The following is a 24838-nucleotide window of genomic DNA, read 5'->3' on the forward strand; positions in this document are numbered from 1 at the left end:
TGACTTGCTTAGTTAAAGATAAACAGCACTTACCTACACAGAGGACGTGTAGTTCACACATAAACAAAGCCATGTAAACTGATATGCATGATTATGTTGCTTCAGCAGCAGCTGACCATGCATTTCTGTTGTGAACCTAACATTAAAAATCCCTGCTCAAGACAAAATTCTACCCTGTCAAACACTCGTACTGTTCGGAGTCTTACTGAGCTACTATATGTTACCAGAAAGCACAAAGGATGGCAGGTTTTATTTTGCTATTTCAGAAACAACAGTTTAAGATGAAAAAGATGTTTTCCAATTGTTCACATCTGCAGATTACTAGTTTATTCCTATATTAAAAACCAAACATTTACAAATCTAACTTGATTGTAAGTATGACATTTGTTTTCTTACGTAAAATCTGAAAAGATATAAATATCAAAGGACATGCATTAACAGAAACTTTTCAACTCAGAGAGTTATTCCAGGGGACCAGCATTAGACCAATTATGTGTATGCTCAGGCCAGCTAATGCCTGAGCACGACTGCTTGGTGGAGATACTCTCCTGTTTACGAGCTCTGCAAGGGGAAAGAGGCAAGTGGGGGGAAGAAGAGATGGAAGATGCTCTGCAGTGCCCTGATGTCATTCGCTGGTCCCCCCGACTGCTTGTGAAAGCAGGAGAATGAGATGTACTTGTCTCCCCACGTCTCCTCTGATTCTCTATTCTCCCATGAAGGAGTTGAGATCTAACCTGATGGAAACAGGATAGGTGCCAGTAAAAGGGCAGAGAGAGTCCATTAGTACTACCAAGAGGCAACTTGTCCGGCCTCTGCAGATTGTTGAAGAATCATTTAATAAGCTTTGCGAAAGTCTGTTTCACCATTATAGCAAATTATTCCAGCACTATGCCATCACCACCAAAGATGCTGCTGTGTAAACAAAGTTGTTTCAATATTAAGAAACAACTTGCAAGTTTAAGATGTCATGGAGTAACAGCTACAGACACATTTCAATCCCATCTAGAAATGACTATCTGGCTGGACTGTGACACCAATGTTCAGTAAAGCAAACAAAGAAGAACGAGACTAAAAGGAAGTTGTGTTTTCCTGCTCTGACTTCTTTAAGGCTTCAGCAGAACAAGACACATCTACAGGTGAAGGATGTCTCCATCCATTTTTATCGCTTTTTAGGAAAGCTGGTAAGTTTTATTTTATTACTACTTTTCTAATACAAGGTGAAGCTCCTTGAACTCATGCACTAAGGACTCAAGGCAGGATTTCTCTTACCTAACTTTGCATGTCTAAAAGTTAGCTGTCTAAATCTAAGCCAGTTATTTACACTCCTTTTCTGGTAACTACAGAACAAAACGCAGTCAAATGACACTTGAGTGTCTTATTGATCACTTGCAAGTGACTTACTACAGCCTTTCCGTACTTACAGAGGGCTTATAGGAAAGACGGCGACAGGCTTTTTAGCAGGACCTGCTGCAATAGGACAAGGGGTAATGGTTTTAAACTAAAAGGGTAGATTTACACTAGCTATACGGAAGAGATTTTTCACAGTGAGGGGGGTGAAACACTGGCACAGGTTGCCCAGAGAGGTGGGAGATGCCTCATCCCTGGAAACATTCCAGGTCAGGTTGGACGGGGCTCTGAGCAACCTGATCAAGTTGAAGATGTCCCTGCTCACTGCAGGGAGGTTGGACTAGATGACCATGAAAGGTGCCTTCCAACCCAAACTATTCTGTGATTCTATGATATTAACTCAGGTCAAACTAAGCCATGTCTGAGATTAATTCCTCTCTGGAGGTACCAATTCCTTTCCACTGACTAAGGAGGGAAAACAGATGTCTAACATTAAGACAATTGTCTTTCAGACATCTGAAGTTAGGTAGCCAAATCACAATCTCTACAGCTATACATCTGAAATGGACAATGTATACTAGGGAGATCTGTACCTTCCATAAGTTTCCCCTGATCATAGAGGATAATGTCACTAGAGAATGTAAAGGTCTTGTTTTTCAGGAGCCAGTCTTACCACATACAGGATGCCTAACAGTAACAGCAAGTGACCGACAAGCTCTGATAATATCTTTCTAAAAATAACAACTCCCTTCCAGTTCTAAAAACTGCCTCAGGCCCTAGCAGTGGAGAAGCACACAATGTCTGTTATGCAGCTTATAGATAATTTATTAAGAGTACTTAGGGCAAAATGTCTGCTACATGCATTTCCCCATCTTTCCAGTTTGCTTTCTCACTCCTCCGTGGAACAGAAGTACCTTCCTTTAAATGTAAAAATGGATGAAACAAATCTACTGCAATTCACTCGCAAGCTCAGTTTTTCTGTTGCTGAACAGAAATTGTGCAAGGAGTTACAAGTTCCAACAGAGGAAGTTCCACATTTACATGCCTGGCTCTTTTACTCTCTCTTTTTTAAGTTGTGAACAAGCCACATACAAGACATATACCATGACTTAAGTGAAGAGTTTAATTTACCAGCAGTACTGATTAGTAAAGATCAGCTTCCCATTAGTTCCAGTGGCATTCCCTTCATAGCGCTCTCTCAGGATAAGGCCCTTGCCTCATTCTCAGTAAGAATAAGAGCAGTAAGCCCATGTGAAATTTGGCAAAGAGAAATGAACTAAAGCTGGATTATAGGAAAAGGTCATTAACCCCAAGAATCCAAGGTGTAAGCTGCTTGTAGCCTTTTTCCCTGGTTTGAACTACAGCCTTAGCTCCTGGGTATGATAAATTTGTTCCTTTAAGGAAAAATAAATCCTCAATCTATGAGGTGAACTTTTAAGTACATTAGACCTTATTTAGAGTGCTTGACTGTACAAACAGGAAGGTACACTCCTACACTGAGGCTCTCAGAGTAACTGATAATGAAGTGTGAAGTAATATTATCCAGGCAAACTTTACATCTTTGGGTTTCTTGAACATTTTTAGAAAATAAACTTTTGGCACGAGAAGAACCTTTTAAGAGCAGGAAAAGGAAGAATTTGAATGTAGAGGTGATATGGAGAGAAACAAAAATACTAAGGAGGTCAGTTTGGGAAAAAATGGAACAGAAGGACTGGGGAAAAAAATAGAGAAGCATCAGAAGGAGTGGTGATATGACAGTCTTAGGAGGGGATAAATGGAAAGTATGGATTTGAGGTCCCACAAGAAAAAATTCAGAGGATGTGAACATCCTTCATTGGTGTTGACAGAGAAAAATCAGCACACACATGTGTGTAAGATATTTAGTATATAGTGTGTACTTTTTCATACGTTTCAAAATTGATTTCCTATGCCTATCTTGAAAGCTTGTCTTAACATTCTAGTTTAAGTTGTCTGCCAGAATGCCTGCACTAGTCTCTTTTCCCTGACAGATTTTGTAAGCCTACAATAGCATTTAATTCCTGGACAGGACAGAAGGTCCTTGGAGCACTTACTGCCATTATAATTTTATAAACTTCAACAAATTCTCAAATTATGTAGTTAACGGCAGTAAATCTGAACAACTACTCCAAATATGCTTTCAATTTTTCCCCAGAAATAACCAGCAGAGCAGTTGATACCATACAAAAATGAGTGTTTAGATACTGACATGACAAGCACCTGAGGATAGCAGCATACAATTTTCCAAACCAGACAGAAGGCTATTCCTGAAGCAGCAGTTTAAAACAGTGTTGCAAAATATCACTCTTCTTGCTTCCTTCACCTTGCTTATTGTTAAAATTTATACCTCAGTCTTACCTCTTTATAACTCTTTTTTACTTCTTCTTGCCTTATATCAGTTGATGCTGACGACAGGCTTGAGACAGATGATGCTCTGCTGAAAGTTTCTGTTGAGCGCTGAGGAGACCTAAGCGGTGACTTAAAGTTGGCAAGAAAAAAACCCCAAACAAAACAGAAAAAGTTACATATCAGATTAAGCAGGTTAAATGTAGGCAAAAATACAAGTTTAGCAACTTGCATCGGTTGTTACCTCCGAAGCACTCTGTCCTCTTTCAAATGTTAGATAGTTTAATTCCATCAACGACAAAATCTGCATAAAAATATTAACAAAGAGAACCAATGTAAATCCACTTAAAGAGGAATCTACAGACTCAAACACAAATTAGCCAACAACCTAATATTAGTAACAGATTATGACTGGGAAAATTAAAAGTACCCATTTACAAGTTTATGTTCTATACCACAGACTGTATTCATGCTATTAGATTTAAAATATTACCCTTGTTCCTCAAAGGTAAACACACATTTTTCACTTCAATAGTGCCAGACCACAAAATCCTATTAACAAGTAAGCATCTACACCTCCATGGAATTGCATCAGAAAGAAATCAGGCTAGAAGATAAAAAGGAATACCTTGGAATTTAATGCACACTGTAGCGAAGTTTCTTTCATCCGGTTTTGAATTTCTGGATTTGCCCCATTTTGCAAAAGCACTTCTATGATCCCTTGGTAGCCCCAACGAGCAGCTATATGGAGAGAAGTATCTCCCTTTTCATTACCAATATCTAGTCTACAGGAATGCACATCATAGTAGACTAAAGCTTTGACACACTGGAAAGAAAAGGAAAGCTATCAATAAATTATGGTATTGTCTCTCAATTCATGTAACACATGCAATCCTAAAAAGGTTTTTTTTTCATTGTTGCTCATATAATCCATTGCCTAAAAGGCAGCCTTCTATGGTTCAGTGTCATTAAATAAAGAGCTAAATAACTCAACTAAATTTGCACAATACTACTATCTTTAATGTGAATGCATAATAAAAATTGCTATGAACTACAGAATAAAGTCCTAATTTACAGCATTAAATAGTTAGCCTCCAAATCTTTTTAAAATATCTAAGTTTAGTGCAAATTCACATCACAGTTTAATTCCATTCCATTAGAATGTCCATTAGTTTGTTATAAAACAATTACTTACATCCTCATGACCGTAAGTGCAGGCTAAATGAAGTGGAGTATTTCCATTATTGTCCTGAACATCAGTACTTGCCTTATAGTGCAATAAGAGAAGCTTAAAAGAAACATAAAATTAGACATTTAAGTAACTAAAAAATTAATGGATAAACAATTTTTACTCTGTAGATTCCTTTACGTTTCTAGCATGATGAAGCACTTAATGAAAAACTAGCTATGTCTCTCCTGTTTCAGACACTACCCTCTTGGCGTTACCATACTGTCTTTACCCTACCCTAAGAACCAAATAAAGTTGCTTCTTACATATTCAGAGTTGTCACTGAAAAAATGAATCATCTACTGCAGCAAACACTGCAATACATGTACTAGATGATAATTTATCCTATATTTTAAGAGCCTATGTAAGTGAAGATACAGCTTAATTTCAACAATGCTACCTGAAGAATCTCACATATATAAAATTCAAGTACACAATAATTAATGTAGTTACACAGTCTATCCTAAACACAGTGTGAAGTCATTCAGTTCATTCCAGTAACTGCAATAATTCTGTCTTAATCAAGAGTAGAGATGTTCACAGGCTCCCCATTTGTACTATGTATTAGAGATTTGTATTAATAAAATGGATTCATTATCATGCACGCATAGCTGTCAATTGCTTGGTTACTACAAATGGCTGAAAATCTTGCAGTATAGAAAAAAATAAAATATCGTGCAAACTACAATGATAAGAGATCCTCAGTTCTGACAGTGTACACAGTTCTGGTAAAAGCTTCTCAGAAGACATAAAGGACAGTAACAGTAGAACAGCTTAGTAAGAGTCATATATTTATTATTTAGGTTAAGTATTTCTTTTTATTTCTAACTAAGCCTTTTGGTGCTTACTGTAACGTTTTGATATCCCTTCTGACAGGCAAGGTGAAGTGGAGTTGAACCGTGGTAATCTGTAGCATTGACAATGGCTCCTTTGGCTACTAGTAAATCCACTAATGATGTTTGCCCTTGAAAAATACACAGACATTAAAAGAAAGAAGGAAACTTGGCACAAGAACATTGCTACTTTTCAAATTCAAACTGAACTACAAACCAAGATACCTGCATTTCTGCATACTATGTTTCTATATACTGTATATTCACTTCCTTGGTATTTGGGGGTTTTGTTGCAGATTACTCAAGGTCAAAGCTCCATAAAAGAACCTCCAGCTAAAAGCAAGCTATGCTTGTATCTTATGAGTAAGGAAAAAAAAAAGGCAAAAAACCCATGTCACACAAAGCACTCTCCTATTGGGATTCAAGATAGTAATAAAAAAATTATTTATTAAAAAAAAACCTTACTAAGAAAATTAATACATCTTCCAATAAATGTAAGATCAACTGCATAATGAACATTACAAGACAGGAGGTGGTACAGACCTGCCATGCATAGCCAGCCGCAAGAGAAAAAAGATTAATTTCTCAATCTGTCAGTTCTTTGAAACAAGACTTGTTTCTGATGACACATACTTACTTTTTTCACAGCTGAAGAAAGATATACTGTGGTAACCACTAAGGCAAAAGTAAACAGCCAGCGAACAAAACAAACAAACAATAACTTAACCACAAGAAACTAAGCTTAAAAGAATATACAATAACTTCAGTCTGTGCCAAGATAAATGCAAAGTTGGAAAACATGCCAACATGAAGATAAGGAACATAAGGAGTAGCAAACACTAGTGAAGAAAATAATATTTTATTATTTTCAATAATAAATTGATCAACTAACCAACAATACTCACCACAAATAGCAGCTATATGAAGTGGTGTATATCCCCGGTCATCTCGGGAAAATGGAGTGATAATGGAAGGATCATTCAGTTTCCTTTAAAATACAATGGTTTAAAAGCAGCTCAGTTACCTATGTAGCAGTGCTAAGGAGGAGAGAAACAAAAATTGCCAAGGCCAACAAAAAACTTTTGGAACTTTTTATCCTTTACCCATTTATGTTGACAAATCATTCTATACAGAGTTTTCCCTTTTGTTAATAGACGTGGTTTTGTCCAAAACGTGCAAGTTAGGTCGAAGAGAAGAAACATTTCACACCACGTTTACCCAAAACACATACAGCCTCCATCACAAAATTGGCTGGTTCCAAGGAATTCTCCTAATTCCGAGGTATTTTCCTAATATTTCTTCTGCTTTTTCAAACCACATGAACGTACGCTCTCTACTATATCCCGAAGTGCTACCAACTTCCACTGTAGCAAAAGCAGCATACTTTCTAAAGTAAATCTTAGATGAAGACTTTGTGTATTTGTGGACATGAAAACTGCTTACCCAGAAACTAGCTTCTCACATCTGTCACAATAACAGAGTGGATGGCACATTTTCTGTACAGTGTCCTTATCACTGTCACCTTGACTTAGTAATCGCTCCACTTCCTCCTGATTACCTGAAGCAATATGCTACAAAAAGCCAAGAGAAGAAAGAGAATGAGGAGCCAATATAAAAAGCCTCCTTTTAAGGGAAAAAACCCACCAAAACTACACAAAAAAGAGAGTCATTTACTGAAAGGAACCAATTATAAAAGATGTAGTCAAGCATTAGAAAGCAGAAATAAACAATGTCACAGCACAAAACCCCCCGATGGCCATTCAGTATTAAAAAGAATCTGTTCTTGGCTTACTTCACTTTCTATAAAAAAATTAAAACAATTCCTATTGTTCTCTTTAGACTCGGCCACGAAATTGAGCTCTCTCTGTGCAAAAAAATTTCTATAAAATTACTAATTCTCTAGCCATAAGCTGTGAACACATATAATTAGCAGCTCTGCTTTGTATCCTCGTATACGCAAAATTCTTTTAAAATGACAAAATGAGACTAACATATAATATGAAGTAGTTGTCAGGTGACCAAATTTAAACTATTTTTAAAAACTCTTTCAATTTCAAGCACTAAAAGCTGTGAGAGACAACCAGATAGCAATATCACATCTGTGCATTAGAAGGGCCAATCAATACAGACAGCAGTAGCATTTCATCCTCATTTGCTTCCATATTTTTTATAATGTGCTGAAATCCATATGATCATATTAACTTGGTAACATTTTGACATAGAAATACACTAGATTCAAAACACACTTTTAGCATCTACTAAAACACATTTCACAGTACAAATGTAATGAACTCTGCAGTACATTTTAGAAAATCACTGAAAGGAAGTGATATAAATATGCAATATGTAAGTACATACAGATTCTGCCATAAAAGTTATTAACCTTAAATAAGTAGTCTATTGGAGTAGCAGACATCTGGGACAACAAGTTCATCCTTTGTCTTAAAAGCAGCTTGTCACACAGTCTCTCAGATTCCTGAAAATAAAATATATAGATCGATTAGCTATATACTCACTTACAGGCGAAAGTGAAGTATGTTAACAGTGGAATAAACTTTTTAAAAGATTAAACATTGTATTTATCACTTATGAATTATCAGATGCTTGTAAAACCTAATTCAGCTTCACATTTACGATTCTGAGATGTAAAAGACTGCACACCTGCTGTTCAAAGAGATAATAAGATGTTCACTAGAACATCCTTTTACTGTAATTTTCCATGAATAAACCAAGCATTAATGAAATCATGGTTGTACCATCTAAAAAAAACCACAGCAAAACTAGAAAAACACATTAAAAAAGACAACAAAAACTGTAAGAGACACAATGCGGCTTTCTTACAAGAAATTAGGATTCTTCACTCCAGAAAAGATTTGACTGTGCTCCAATGGTCTATAAAAATCAAGTATTTTACAACAGAACTGTTCCCCAGGTGGAATAATTTTTTCAGAGAGCCACTCGAGACAGCAATCCTTATGTAGAGTTACTATCTTATTTATTATATAAATCAGAAAAAAAGAGTTCATCTCAGGTGAACTACATATCTACAAACATGACATACAGAATGCAGAAGAATCAGGTGTTGTTTGAAGTATTAATCAAGTTTGGGCCTTCAAAGATAAAACTCAGCTTGTACCAGCTTTATTTGCACTTGAGGAATTAAAAAAAAAAGGATTGCTTTGAGTGGGACTCTCAGGTATTTTAAATCTGTCTTGTCTAGAAAAAACACATCCAAACATTAATGATCTTATCTAAACACTACTCCCTATACTAGAGAAATGAAATATTTGTATGTGAGGCTGTATCATGACCTATGCAAAGTGACTTTCACAGATTACAACTGATGACTTGGGGAAATTATCTCCACTCCTCCTCCCTCCCCAAACACATTATGAGCCTCAGCTTGTATTCAAGTCCTTCTGCTCCCAGATTCTCCCACCTGCGCTTCCTCCATGCCAACTTCATTGCCACCTACAGCTCCTTCCATACAGGAAGGAAAATGCTGCCTATTCCCATGGGGCTCTAGGTCCCTAATGTATATCTTACTTCAACCCTCTGAACTAGAGGGTCTTACTACACATTAGCTGTGCATAGGAACATAACTAACCTGCATTCTAATTAAATATGGTTGACAAGTCCTAGAAAATAAAATGGAATCTTCCATGCTATCAGTTACATGCTCCTCTCCCATCCACAACCCAAATGTCTTTAAGACTTGTATGACCTCAGGTGATGGTATTTGGTAGGTGTCTCCTAAATATAATTTTCTTACTGACATGAGGGTGATAATATGCCCATTATCCCACAGGGTAGTACATTAGTTCCCCACTGAGTTTTCTTTATGTAGTTAGCTTCATTAGGGACTGGACAACAGCATTTCTCAGCTGCCAGAAGCTCTATCTGAAGCCAGCTATAAAATTAAGTGTAGCCACATGAGGGGCTGTAACGAAGCCCCAGGGCACAGCAATGTTCTTGCTAACTTAAATGCCAAGCCCCTTCCAGCACAAGCTGGAAAAGGAAACCAGGGAGCATCAACACAACAGCTACTGATGCTTTAAACAGAAAGCAGATCTCCTTTACCAGCTAGTAAAGGAAGTATCTCGACTGGTAAGTTCATTAAGGGAGAGGAATGCTATCAGAAGTTCCTACCATGTTCTTCCACTGCCTCACTACCCTTTTTGCAGTTTCTGTCAAGGGACTATTTCCTACCTAGTTTCTTCCTCTTCATTGTGTGCCACCTTCTCCCTCACCCTACACTAGAGAAAAGGGTGGTCTAGCTCTTTCTTTTTCAGCTGTGCTAGAGAAGAGGGGGTCTTCAAGGTTCTGCTGTTTTCTATCTCATCCCAGGGTGCTGCTTTCAAGCCATGTTGACTCCTATGAAAGGCAATGTAGAAGTAGGTCCTGTTGCACCCTCACTGTACACACATTGGAACAGGAAAGAGGCTAGCACTCTAGGTCTGGAGCCGATCCAGCTGAGGTATGGACAAACACACTTACTGCTTGCTCTTATACTGGTGCAGACACTAACATAAGCAGTACAAGACTGGCCTCATTTAGACTTTTCACATGTGTAGTTCATCTTTCAAGACAGATGCCTCCCAAAGAAATCAATATAGTATGTTAATGGCAGTGGTACTTGAGTTATAATCATTTGAGGGCAATCCCAGTATTAAAAAACTGCTATCCTTAACTACATAAGAAGGGATAGGAGCAGGCATTTAGTTGGAAATGGTTTTTATTCTAAAAATTTAGGAGTTGTATATTTTTTTTTCAGCTTGCTGGCAGTGTTGTGGAAGACAATTCTGCTTGGGTTCCAGTTCTCCATCCAGACCATGAGCATTGCTATTTGTATATTGATTGTTAACAATAACCAAGTGACTGCAGTAAGCAAAGTTGTTTGGCAGGTTATTTTCCTTTTAAACTAACATTTTTATTTTATTTTTTTTAAACATAATTCACAACAACATTACAGACAAAAAATACCAGTCTCTTTACACAAAATGAAAGAGTGCTTTTTTTTGAGTGTACAAAACAAATCTATGCATGACAGGTTCATGGGAAGATCCCAGAAAAGAACAAAACCAAAAGTAACAAAAGGCTAAAATGTTACTTCAAGTTCTTAAGATTGTGCCCCAGGTTGTCCCATCCCAAGCCCTGCACACTGAGCCATTATTCTGGCCCCTGCAATTAGATTCCAGTGCTTTGCAGTTGGGCAGACTGAGACACATTGGATTCACTCTGGTTCCACGTTCACTCCTTTTGATTTCCACATCAGATCAGGAAAACCTAATTTTGCGATAGTACAAAGTTTTACAGGAGCAGTAAGACCAAATTCGTTTACTAAATAAGCTACAAAGTTCTTAAATCATAGACGTTTCTGAAGTCACATCAATATCCTCCTCGATCAGCCTGCAGGGATTAGACCTGATTGACAGAAGGTCTAGTTGCCCAGTTGGAAATAACTCATGCATCCACAAACTTCCCCCCCTGCTAGGTTAGAGATCCCAAGAGCCAAATTTGACCTTCAAACACCACCTAATCATACTCCTGCACTCCCATTAAACTATCAACTTGGTACAACATAGTAATCTGCTCTGCAAACACATTTTAGAGCATGAAGATTTACTGAATAATCTAAGTTACACTGCAATCTCCATTTTGCTAGCATAGCTAGACCTTTCAAAATTAAAGAAAAAAATCTGTTTAAGCTATGCCTATTCTCAAACACTGCATTGCTTTCACAACCATGATAGGAAGAGGACACACAGGAGATATTAAACTTACTGAAGACTCAGCTGTTGAAGATAGCGCTGTCATTTTTCCTCTAATCATATGAAGAGGCAGACTTGACATTCAACTACTTCCTCAAGGAATATACAATAAGCAACAAGTATTGCTACAGGATTAGGATTTCATTGTAATCTTTTAGATCATTTTAGCATTTGCTTCAGATATAGTTACCTCAACTCATTTCTTTAAGTGCAAAAAAGGAACTCTTACATTAGCTCTTTGTATCCTCTGACTGAATTTACTCCCAGTGGTACACAGTCCTACAAGCTTATCAAATACACATTTGACAGACTTTAAGAGTAGCTTACTGTTGATCTGTCAGAGAGGTTGCCTTGTCGTATGTATTCTATTGCTGCCTCAACTGAGGTTAGACAGTATCCCAATTCATCCTTCACTGAACTGCAAAGCCTGAAGTTCTTTATGTAACTCAAGTTGGCCATCCTGAAATAAAAAGTTAAAGCCATGAACCACTAAAAATAAGACACCAGCATGACATATCTTAATACTCCAACTTATCTCAGGCAATCTGGGCAGACAATAAGTGTGGGTTAAGAATGAGCTTCTTAAAAGATTGTTAGGCTAGCAATACTATGGCTGTTCTGAGCTTTGGATCAGAACTCCACTTCACTATTCAATGAAAAGTTATTAATTGGATATAAAGAATATGAAGGACAGGATAAGGACAGCAGTAGGATACCGTTGCACACATTTCAAACATGTTAATGTTTCAAGCACCATAAGCACCAGTGTAAAGTGATAGCTACGAATTAAAGGAAAAATGCTAATCTGAGATATGGGATACACCAACACTAAGACTCAGTTCAGGTGGAAGGTTTAGATACACTTTCACTGATAGTGAGGAGAGATAAACACAATGGCATAGGCTAGCAGCAAGCAATTAAGCATTCAAATCTAGTTTCGCTATATGAGATGCATTAAATATCTAGAAGGTGCATAAAGGTTTCACAGCTCCAAACACAGACAAGACAGGACCCATCTATGAAGTCTGTATTAACATGCAGATTTGGTATAGAGATGGCCTCCCATTACAACTTTTTCTAGGCTAGGAAACAAAGACACAGCACTTGATTTCCTGGTAAGGCCTTAATTCAGTCACACCTGTAATACATCTTTGTTGTTTGTCCTACTAAAGTTTTCTGCATTACATCAGCCCCTCTTACACTTTCAGTAGTTATTACTACATGTTCAGAAACATTTACCCTTACAGCAGCATTACCTATAAGATATGGTGAGCTCTGTATAGGCAAAATACAATTACATACCAGTTTGGGATTTCTGTTTTTACAAGTAAATACAGCAAAACAGAGAGAAGATCATCTGCACACACGGTTTCCATGTTAACTAAAAAAAGAATTTACACCTGGTGTTAGCCATATCATGGTTCAAATGAAGAACAATATCTACAAATGGAGTTCTACCTCCTAAGATTAAGGGCCATCTCTACTAGTAGAGAATGCATTGAGTAACCAAGACAGCCCTTCAAGTGTTCTCAATCCCCCTTTAAAATAGACTGCCAGGAGCCAAAAACCAAATACAGTTTGTACTGTACAAATTGGAGTATTTGACCAGCATCCCCTCCTTCCTACACAGAAAGCACCAGAGCACTAGCTCAAGATTTCTGAAATTCGAGAGCCAAAACTACCCTCTAAGATAATACCTTTTTCCATAACCCAGGAGTCTTCCTGGAGAAAGGAAGAGACGAAGCAGTGAAAGCATAAGCTCACTGTACTTGGTTTTCCATTTGCTTAGTGGAAGTATCTTCTCTCTCCAGGCTAGATAAAATTAGTATTACGTTAAAAGGTCCATACTTTCCTATCACAATCATTTCTGTAATGCATGGTAGCACTTTGAATGCAACATATAGGTTTGTTCATTCCCCACCAACACTGCACTTGGCAAGAGATGCATCTCAAGAGTATTGATTTCAAGATTATCAAGGAGCATGGACAAATAGACAAGAATGATCTAGCAGTAATCCTCATTGTTTAAAAAGATCACCCTCAATTCTTCTGCATGACAAAATGTCCTAGCACAGGCAAGCTTCTCACATGCTGTAGCTCAAACATATGTAAGCTAACCAAGTACCCTACCTCACCCCATGAAGCAAGTACCCTACCTCACCCCATGAGAAACAATGATGAAGTGTCTATCTCGCCTCCATTTTGCTTTTAGAGACCTGCAAGGCAGACCCCAGTCTGTGTTTAATCCACAAGTGCTATTCAAACAGCTGTTTATATAAAAAGCTTTGTGTGTACTGGTTAAGAAAAAAGTTTAAAATTAAGTTATTAATTCACTAATTACTGACCTCTTTGGCTAGGAGATTGCATAATAACTTGTACCACTTTTCGGAGACAAAGTAGCTTCTGTTGAGGGGAAGTACATTTGTTCAACTGACCCAGTTCTCGCTTTGCACGCGGTATATTAAAGCTATCAAAGAATTTGAAATAAATGGTTAGCATAAAGAGTTCCTGTGCAGGAGGTCCAAAACCCAAGTTTTAACTTATTCAGAGATGAAAAATGGTATTAAAATATTTCAATCTCTACTCCAAGTACACACTTGCATTTCTGTACCCTGTAGATGGAGAGGGAAGCATAAGAATACAAAAGCAAAGGAGATAACGATCAATACAAAGACTGCCCTAAAATGACACTTGCAAAGCTTTACTTTTCCATCTCAAAGGAATGACCTATGAGAAAGAACTGCTATTATCTGAAGAAAGACACTTCTAGGCTGGTCCGAGACCTACTTAAGACAGGATCTCAGTGACTCCTCAAAGAGTCCACAATCATCTCTCACCTGAACTCAGGCTTCACTCCAATATCTTTTTGCTGCAGATCTTGAAGGCTCCTCGTGATTTTGTTAAAAGCAGCATCCTAACCAATAGAAAGACAACAGTTTTTGAAAATGCATTGGATTAATGTCACTAATCTTTAGCAAATCAAACAAACTTACCTCACTCGCCTCAATAGTCCCCACGTATTTAAAGACTAGATCATAAATAGCATGATGTATATACATCTGTAGAAAAAAACAGTACTTTAGGCATGAAAGGGAGTTAAAAATAGCTTTCTAATTATTTTCTTCATTTCATATACTTACTTCAACTGCTTGTTTGATCAGATTCATCTGCTCTTCTTGCTTTGCAAGCATCTTCTAGAAAAGTAAAGCCATAGAAACAGCAAGAGAAAGTTAGATAATTTATTGCTTAAGTAACACTATGTACTACATATTTAGTGGAGTATGTGTTTACCAAGTGCGAATCTCTCAAAAGATGCTGGAGGCATTTGGTATAAAGTGCATTGACAGAATCCTGGGCGGCGTGGAGGGGGAAAAAGAAAAGCAAAAAGATTCAGATTCAGGTTAATCTGACTTGAAGCAACAAAGCATAAACAAAGAAAGGACATCTTCCCTGCCTTAGAAGTGTGCACTATGACAAGATTTTTAGCTAGAAAAAGTTGCCTTTACCAAATAGTTAACATGTGGTAATTCACAACTAAGAATTCTACTTTCTCCCTTCCCACCTTCCTCAACTCTAGACTACTCTGACATGGAAAAAGCTCAGTAAGACAAAGATATCCAAAGCAGTGAAGGGAATTATATTTAGTAAATTAACCATCAAGAAGCAAGATACTGACTATGTAGTGGCGCAGGCTTTTCCTCTCATGTTCTTTAAATGTTCTATAGAAAGATCCTATGTATTTATCAAATCTCTCACAGTGCCTTCCCAAGAATTCTCTAACATCTTCAATATTTTTAAGAGAATAGGAGTTTGATGAAGCTGTAGATTCACCTAAAATGAAAGCCAAGAATTAACACATAGGTTTAATATGTATGCATGGTAAAATACTTTGTTCCTACATACACAGCCAACTTGTGTGCAATGAAACGTTAATCCAGCTTACTATACTTTTAATTGAAGGTATTGTTTTTTAATTAAAGAATTTAATGCATCACATTTAGAGTAGGCTCTCTTGCCTTTTATGTCAAATATTTATTTGGAATAGCTAAAACCGTTTTCACATGCTTTTTTATCCCAGGGTAATTTATTGCCACATACATAACTTACAATCTGAGTGCAAGTCAAGCTTGAAAGTAGAAAAGCACATTACAGTATTGACTGAAAGCCCATGCAGGAAGACAGTGTGCTCCAAGTGAGCTGTACAAATCCCATCTTAGATTTTTATATAACCCATTCTTTATTTAGACATTTTTTAGACTTTCTCTGAATGGGAGAGCAAAGTTGCTTCATGTATACATTAAACCAAATCCACTTTCCTTCTGAATAAGACAATTGGATCCCTCACTTAAAATTCATATTGCTTTTCCAAAAATGTTTTTTCTAGGCAAGTCTTTCATTTGCAATCAAAGGCAGCCAACTAATAACAGGCTTAGATCTCATTCATTTCAAATTACTTTTGAAATTACAAATTACCTCACTTCTGAAAGACTGCTATGCAACTCCATTAAGTAACAGCGAAAAAAGGAACACCACAAGAATAATTTTTTAGGTTTAGATTAATATTTATAGAATTTAAGTCTATACATATGCCAGCTTTTTTTTTTCCCCAGAACTTCCATACTTCTATCACAGTATTATTTTCACATTACCCTAGTATTACTTCACTTTGTCATCATTTGTTTCAAATAGATATTCTTATATATTTAGGAAGACTAGATGATTTTATTTCAGAAAACGCGCATGTTTTAAGAAGGTTCTGTTCCTTTTAATTAGTAAACAGATTGTTATACAAATTCACAAGGAAATCTTGTTATATCACAGCTTTAACAGCAGCCTTGGAAATAGTATTCCAGCCTTATCACAGGCACTTTCAGTACTACGACAAAAATTAACACATTCAACTTAACGAGACAGACCACCACCAGAAGAGCTGCTACATAACCATGCTATGAAACCTCTAACCACTGATGAAGCGATCATGAAAGAATTTACCTCTCCATTTTTTTTTGTGCGTCCACCTTGTATCTCAATACACGTCACATTTAAGACTAAAAGCCTTTTTAATTAGTCAGCACTAAACTGAGCATTGCTAAAAAATCATGCTGGATCAAGTATTCCACAGATGATTTTTAGTGCTGAAACTGGGGCATAGACCCTACAGAATTAAGTTTGCCTGGCAGCAACTTAACATTTCTGTACAGCAGTATACCAACATCCACCCCAGCAGGCTAATAAATGCCAAGAGCTTTCAACCAAGCTAACGTTTTTCAGAATGAGGGAATTGTATTAAGCATATCAAACATACTAATTTGCTCACTGTGCAAGCAAGATCACCAAGTTAACACTTCAATACATACTTGAGCTTTCTGTTTTTTCCAATGGATGAGCTATGCACAATATACTAAAGCTTTCTTCTTTTTCATTGTAAAATGTTTCCTCAAAAAGAACAGGTACTGAGAGATGATAATTAAAACCAGTTCCTAAAATGATGAGGTTTCCTTGTATGAAGATCTCCTGAAACAAACCAAAAACCAGACCAAGTGTAAAACTCCACCAGAAGAAAGTTACTCTTTGGCTTCTGCATTGCATAGTTACATTTCCAGGGAAAGAAAAGAATCTTGCAAGATAAGAAAGCCCCAGATTCAGGCAATTTCATGTTCTTGTGTTGTGTGGACACCGAAACAGATTCCTTCAGTCTGTAATGTCTAGCTAAACCTTGCTTACACCTACTTTCTTTACAAGTCTACTACTAGAGGAGGCTGCAGGCAGTCTCCAAGGTCTAAGTGACTACTTGCAGGCTCTTAGACCACTTTCCTTAGGAAGGAAATTGAAAAACAACTTCAAATTGGGGCCTAAGTCCAGCTTCAGAAAAACACTACACATCTTGTCTACATTTCTCACACTTGGCTTTATCTTCTCAAGGAACTCCAGTGAGGAGGACAACTGCAAGACAAAGATCTAGATGACAGCCTGCAAGCAGGTGCAAGATCTCAGACTGTACTGCAAAATTACAAGTGACAAAAATGTGATCCTATGCAGCATTAGCATTGGTTATCATGGCTTGCTGCTACATGAGTCAGTTTCTAATCTGCTTACTGAACTGAATAAATACATCAGGCCTCAGATACAACACAATACCAGCATAATTTTGTCTTAAGCCTTGGTATACTTGCATCTGCATACAGTATATAGGCAGGCTACTATTTGCCTAAAAGCTAGAGAGACAGTTCTTAACTAAGTGATAGAGGCCCTTCTGCCACATGACAAAATTCTTAACAGCCGTAAAATACACATAAACTGACAAAGTTGCTTTGCCAAAGTACTAAGCTGAAATCAGATGCAGTGTTACCATCTGAATAGGACAATTATTCTTGTGTACATGCCAAAATACAGCTGTTGCTAGAAAGCAGTATATCCCTGAGAACTTTTGCTTAGATGGGCATCATACTATTGCCAGTTAGCTGTGACTCCTAGCTACGTCCTGTAACCATTAGTTCATCCTATCAGTCAGCAGCTGCAGAGAATCATTTACTGGAGCATTCCCAAGCTACATTCAGATATCAAAACAGAAATACCTTTCCATTTAAGGTCTGAAAATTTTCTTCCAGAGGCTTTAGGACATAAGAGTCAAACTGGCAGGTGGAAATACTGTTGCTTGAAAGGCTTCCTTTGCATGGAACCAATACCTAAAAAAAGTTAATAATGTTTTAGAGAAATGCCATGTATCACCAACTAAACACCAAAAGCTTTTGCCCTTTAGAAGCAAGCAACTGAATCTGGCTTATAAACGTTTACCAGCAAACATAGAGCAACCATAGCTGCTTTGTTTAAATAAGGCCATTGATAGAAACACAGTCTGGTGATTTACCTAGAAGTTTCATTTACTGACTTATCTGAAAAAGGATGAGAGACATACCTGAAGCAAACAGTACTAAGAAGGAGATTAAGTCTTATTTAAGTTACTTAGCATCAGTCACCTGAATGACTTAAAATTAGGCAGCTACTAAAAGCAAAGCATGCTTTCAAACTAAAATGAAAACCCATCAGAAAGAAGAAAAAAAAAATCTAAGATAAGAAACGTTCTGGGTCTACTGCACACCAGACTGGAAGTTTGAGACAAATTCTTAATTAGAAAGCAACACATTATGAATACAACAAACACTGTATACATGCTGAAAAGAAATATATGTCATTGTCAAGGAAGAGAAGCATGAAGCAAGTGTTTTTTTCAGTATGCAGCTTTGAAAGACTGTGTTAGAATACAGAGAGAACTGGTGAACACATTTTAGCATTTCAACTGATCACATCACATCTTAAGTAACACACAATTGGAAAGAACCCTCTTCAATTTCAATATTAATTTTGTAATCTGGTAACAATAACCCCCTGAGTCTCCACACACTTAATTTTGGATGAATGCTAATTGTACTATACCCAGATTAGAAGTCTTAAGGACTGGAAAACTCCAGCTCAGTCTAATGGCTTTATTTTGCTATGTAAAATGCTGTCAGAAATAAGTGCTTGTCTGTCCACCAGGGATTTCAAAAGGTCAGTCCCATTTTAAGTTACAAGTGGGTGAATATGTAGTTTTAGGTCATAGCAAAGAAAATAAGCTTGTTGTAAAGTTTAGAAACAACACCAACTTTGGCCTTTTTCTACCATGCAATATATCAAGAGGTCCCTATCAGTAAATAACAAGCAACTTAAACTACAAGTCGCTCTGGTTGGCTTCCAAGTTTTGTAGGCTTGTACATGTGTATAATCTTTACACATGTAATAGCAGACATATTATTTAAATACATATAGCTACTATTTAAGAAGTTGCTTTTAAATGTACTTATTTATACTTACAATACCATGGAGTTCTGCAACTTTGCTGCATAGATCAGGACGCCGCTTCTGAATGGCCAAATAAAAGGGATTTTTCAAGATATCTTCATCATACATAGCCATATGGACTTCAGATATTCCAAGTAGATTTTCTAAAATAAATACAGAGAATAGTAAATGTATCATACGTGGTATCTGTTAAAATATAATATTTAGGAACACCTAGGGGGCAATTTGATTCATCTTGTCTAAAAAGGAAAAAGCAGTTTCAGGTCTTGATGCAAGCAGTCAGCACCATGCTTAACTGGTAAGAAGGTAACTATAGTTATTCAGAAAGATTATTTTCCATAAACATACATTTCCAGTTACATAGTTATCCTCATAATGTCTCCTTAGGCCCTCCAGTTAAAAACCTACATTATTACCACTGATATACAAGCTAACTTGTACTGCTAAGGTCTAAAACAAGCCAAGAGACATGAATTACCAGCTTCTTTACAGCAGATTCTACTGCATCACAGGACATTGATGCTTTTGCAGTATGCTCATGTGAGTCTCAAGATGCACCTGTGTACAGATTACTGACTGACTCACATCAATAAGACACAACAGGAACCCCTGTGTAAGGCAATCCTCAACTTTCCAGGGAAAGTTATAGGAAAGAGGTATGTCAAGGAGATATGAATATCTGTGTCATAATTAAAAAGTCACTGCAAAATGCATCATTTGTGGTCATCTCTACTCACATGGAAAAAGTCTCAATGATCTGAGGTCAGGCTGATGCATAACGTCTGGCAAAACAGTGAGCAAAAAAAGTGACTGGAGACAGAAAATCCAACCTGTAGGCACTGGAAAAGCTATGATTAGGTGTGTCACAGGGAAGAGATGATCTCTAGATGCACTAGGCCCTTGACAGCTTGCTTCCTCATTTCTAATTCTCTATAAAAGACTATGACACACCCTAGACAAGGGCAAGAAAAACCCCAATAGGTTCCTTCTGGAATAACTTTGGAATTATTTTATTCAGAAGAATTGGGATTAATAGGCTTACAAGTGCTTAATTAACTAGTCTGTTCTATGTCTTTTGCCCTCATCCAGCTACCCTTAGGAATCAACAGAAGTTGCATGATTTCCTCATGCAATTTCAGCTATATGTCCTAGGAAAGGATGAGAACAGCATCAGAACTTTAAAGCAAGCCACCCTTACACAATCAGTATTCCCCATTTTCTTAAATGTAGAATTATACCTATGACATTATTTACTGAGTGTGAGCTGCTTAAGCTTGTTCTGTAGCACTTGCAATATCCTACTACCTAATGCTGGTACTGGTACTAAAAAATTCCTTTCTCTGTAGTTCATGGAAGAGACATGAAGCCATTATATGGCAGTTTAGCAGAGTGGAAACATACACCCAACTCCCACTGATTTTTAGATAACCTTTGAGTTTCAGCTATGCTGTTAACTGATCTACAGTCTGTTAACTGATCTACGGTCCTTATAATCACACACAAGGAGAGCTCCCTTAGAGAGCTAAACACACACATGATCAGCTAACGCTGCAAGCTATTTCCACTATCAAGTTATCACCAGTTACAGCTTGGACAACCTCAGGCTGAACCACTGAAGTTTGGCAGTGGCAGATAACCGCCTGAAGCAGAGTTTTCCTGTGAAGTTCCAGATAAAATGGTTCATCTATTTTCAAAACATACAATAAAACTAAAGAGCTTCTATGAAAGAATACTAATTCAGCAGTCCCAAAACAATGTTCTTTGGACCATAGATCTGAAGTTTGCTTACACAAAGGAGAAGAAAATATTTGCTCATTGACACCTTCAAAAGAGTAGCCAAGTTCAATAGTTACGAGACTTCAAACCTAGAAGTACAGCTTTGCACAAGATCTGTCCTGCCACAGTGTCTGAGTAAACAGGATGATCGCCACTAATTCCACAGCTGATTATTGCTATAAGCACTTCCTGGCAGGCAGCTGCAATTCAAGTTCAAGCTGTGGGCTGCCTCAGCCAGTGCTGGGGGAAGAGAAAAGGCAACACAAGCCCAGTGGCAGGTCTGCTGCAGGAACACAGATACCTCACCACTGATCCATAGAATAGCAGGGCTAAGACATACCTTAATAAGCAGGACTAGTTAGCCACAAAAAACACCTGCCTGCTGAACAGCTGGCTAGGCCGCAATTCCAAGTGAGATCTTAACTGCAGCTTTCAGTCCAAACATGAAACAGTAGCAATTTACTATATATAAGCCAAACACCAAACAGGTCTCTATGTAAACCTATGTGCAGCCTGCAAAACAGTCTGCACAGCAAGACTTATTTTGGAGTCCTACATCCTTATTTGGGCACTACACTTAAGAGGACTTGGACTGGAGGAGAATCAGAAGTGAGAAAGGCAAAAAAGCTTTGAAAGCAGGATCCAAAGCATGAAATGCAGTGATGTTGTTTATGCTGAAGAAACTGCATGAAACAGGTAAGAATTTTTTCCCCAGGTGTATCAAGCTCTCCATGACAGGCATTTTTTTCCACATCTGTAGAAGAAATAGGCCTTAGCTGAAGAAGAGAGACTCAGATTACAGATCAGGAACACCTTTAAAAAAAGATAAACACATGTTTTAGATTGCTTGGCAAAGCTATCAAGTCTCTCATGTTGTCTATCAAGTCTCTCATGTTGTAAATCTTCAAGAACCTGTTAGACAAGCCTCTACTAGAGGTGATAATGGACACGGTGAGGACAGGAGGCTAGATTATATGGCCTCTCAAGGCACCTTCCAAATCAAGCTTTTATTAGCGTAGTTGGCTCACTGAGGCATCTTCATCAGCCTATTTATTTGGTGAATTCATGTTCAGTATCTGGTCAAGTGGTAGATGAGACTGCTATGATCCTCCCCGAGACAGTGATGGAGAAGGTATTTGCATACCATATATTGTGTCAGGGAAAAGAGCACACTGACGCAAAAAGGCAACCAAGCATGAGACTGCGGACAAGCACACAGCACACAAGTGCTAGAGCTATATTGCCACTTTTTCAGCTTAAAAAATCTTCAAGTCCAAAGAGTTCTTCCCATGATAGCAAGGGGGAGAGAAGAACACATGCCACAAATCCTCTTTATCTAGAAACCAGTATATCAAAAAAACAACTGATAAGCTTTGTCTTAAAAGGGATTAAAAACGTTTCATTTGCTGGCAAAACAGGTAGAAGAGATTTACGGGAGGACAGGAGCTCCCACAGAAAACCTGAGCTTATGAAGTTTGCTGTCTAGGTAATTGATGTAGCTCTTAAATCATTGTCTGCACCTGAAAAAGACAAGCAACTACAGAATCATTTCAGTTGACAGATCATCACAGGAAGAGCTTGAAATTATAATCTTCAGTTCCCAGTTCATGAGTTACACACCACAAATAACTAGTTTTAAAACACTTAGTGGCAGCCATGTGGATTCTTTTACTACAGAACCACTGCCAGGTTTGAATCACACTTGCAAGCTCCAGCAAGAAGTGGAAAGAAGCTGCATTCAAACATTGAATTCTCACATTTTAGCTACTGAAATGCAACTAAGATGCCATCAACATGCTGTACCCCAATAAGGAAGCTAGAACTTCTAGTTCACACGGGTATTTGAACCCATATGCAAACTCTGAAGTGCTCACCACACGCATGTTCCTACACAGCAGGAAATAACCACCACTAGCCAAATTAGTACTGTTTTGAGAATCACAGTTCTGAATTTCCTTCCCTTCCCTCTCTCCCTTACCCCTGCATCTGCTCAGTGCTACATTGGTGGATAGCTCTATCATATCTGATTAAAATGTGGGTATGAAAATGAAAGGGTGGGATACTATTAATTGAAACAGTCCAGTTACTGTTTTTAATTGGACCTCCTTCCCCTATCCACAGAATTCTTCAGAGACACAGAAGTGTGGATGTATAAATCACCAATTTAAGTAATTACAGAAAAACAAAGGACTTCATACTAAACGTCAGTAGATTAAGTCTACAGAATCAAAGACACTACATTAAAGCTTCCACAAATTTTGGTTCAGGCTTTTTTAAGATGAAGTCAATTTCCTTCCGCCCCAAAAGTTAAATGCATCTGCAAACACCAGCTAATGCACTGCTGTAATTCTAAGAACACATTAGAACACTCCGTTGAGAGTTTGTTGGCAGAACATAACATCCAACTTCAGCGTAATTTGACTTGGGGGGGAAGACACCAGCAGGGGTGGGGTACAGACTTATTCTTCAGTTGCACCTTGGACAGCTTTAGATTTACTCACATTAAGAAAGCACAAAACATACAAAGCCTTGTATACATTACCAGAACTGTTTAATGCTTTACAGAAAGACCACTAAAAATTGTCATAAGCCATATTCACTATGAAGTTTATTAAATTTTATCATGCTGAGCTGTAAAGCAATACACAAGTACTAATGTTACATAAAAGGTTTAAATGGAATCACTTAAGTGTATGGCTTCATGCCTGTAAACACAAATAGTTCAAACTGCTGAAAGAACAGAAGCTAGCTGATCAGAGAATCTAATAAGCATTATTACCTTACTGTTTTTTAAAAAGCATAATCATAACCTTAAAACAGCCAAATCCTTTCTAGATTAATAGCAGAGTGATAATTCTAATGATACAACTAATGGTACAAGGGATAGCTAAAGTGAAAAACGTACCATGGAATCTAAGCATGTCGTGTTTTCTCCAAAACACTGGAAATGAAGGCTTATGACCTTAGGTACTGAAAACAATGAGTAGGATTTAACTATGACAGTTTATTTTGTCATTGATGGTGTTTTCCTTTAGAGATGGTCAAGTGAGGTACCTTTTACAGACCCATCAGGTTTCAGTTCCTTTTAAGAAGCATTTTGAAATTTAGAAAAATAGCCATTAAAGTAGAGATTGTCATTGTATTTGCATTGTTCCTTTGTAGTTACATCATGTCCAGAATTCTTAGGCACATCATCTTCTGAATGTGCTGCTATAACACTATTAAAGACCTAAAAAAACATACCACAGAGAAAATGCCTTTCATAACAGAATTAGGGATTCTATACACAAACACTTCACATTCAATGTTGAACAGTATAAGATTCTGTGTTTTCACTAAAGCATTTTAATAATACTTTGGCAGAGACGGTAAAACAGCTACCAAAGTTGGTAAAAATTATTAGCCTAGTTCAGTAGCCTGAAATCCCACCAGGAGTGCAAGTTACACTATTACAGTGGGATGCTAACATCAAGTACATCAGTGCCCTCTCCACGAAAGTCCACCTACAGAGAAGCAGAACGCCATGTTCTCCAAAATCTTCAATACCAGATCCATTAGCCTGTCGTGTTCAATTCACAGACTTTTACTTGCATAGCAATACTGTGAAGTTTCACTCCTCCTTAGTTCCACATGACATGAACTTCATCTTCACTTGCAGACTCTACAACAGTAACAACTGA

At 37.5% G+C, this 24838-nt stretch overlaps 1 protein-coding gene across 1 annotated transcript in view; it reads right to left on the bottom strand.

The window, feature by feature from the left end:
• Nucleotides 1-19511, bottom strand: part of ANKRD27 (ankyrin repeat domain 27) — a gene marked incomplete at its 3' end in the record, with an annotated part of 33795 nt that extends 14284 nt beyond the window's left edge. The window contains exons 1-19 of the mRNA XM_082005890.1: nucleotides 19395-19511; nucleotides 18119-18229; nucleotides 16901-17057; nucleotides 15220-15374; nucleotides 14835-14894; nucleotides 14684-14737; nucleotides 14537-14602; nucleotides 14381-14457; nucleotides 13889-14010; nucleotides 12846-12924; nucleotides 11871-12003; nucleotides 8156-8248; nucleotides 7216-7343; nucleotides 6678-6760; nucleotides 5788-5903; nucleotides 4907-4999; nucleotides 4340-4537; nucleotides 3956-4015; nucleotides 3724-3843 (exon numbers count right to left, since the gene is read on the bottom strand). Of these exons, the coding sequence (XP_081862016.1) occupies nucleotides 3724-3843; nucleotides 3956-4015; nucleotides 4340-4537; nucleotides 4907-4999; nucleotides 5788-5903; nucleotides 6678-6760; nucleotides 7216-7343; nucleotides 8156-8248; nucleotides 11871-12003; nucleotides 12846-12924; nucleotides 13889-14010; nucleotides 14381-14457; nucleotides 14537-14602; nucleotides 14684-14737; nucleotides 14835-14894; nucleotides 15220-15374; nucleotides 16901-17057; nucleotides 18119-18229; nucleotides 19395-19496 (2007 nt within the window). The 5' untranslated portion in view covers nucleotides 19497-19511. The remainder of the gene's footprint in view (nucleotides 1-3723; nucleotides 3844-3955; nucleotides 4016-4339; nucleotides 4538-4906; nucleotides 5000-5787; nucleotides 5904-6677; nucleotides 6761-7215; nucleotides 7344-8155; nucleotides 8249-11870; nucleotides 12004-12845; nucleotides 12925-13888; nucleotides 14011-14380; nucleotides 14458-14536; nucleotides 14603-14683; nucleotides 14738-14834; nucleotides 14895-15219; nucleotides 15375-16900; nucleotides 17058-18118; nucleotides 18230-19394) is intronic.
• Nucleotides 19512-24838: the final 5327 nt, after the last annotated feature.

Source organism: Phaethon aethereus, assembly GCF_964289735.1.
Source record: "Phaethon aethereus genome assembly, chromosome: 13".
Classification (NCBI taxonomy): domain Eukaryota; kingdom Metazoa; phylum Chordata; class Aves; order Phaethontiformes; family Phaethontidae; genus Phaethon; species Phaethon aethereus.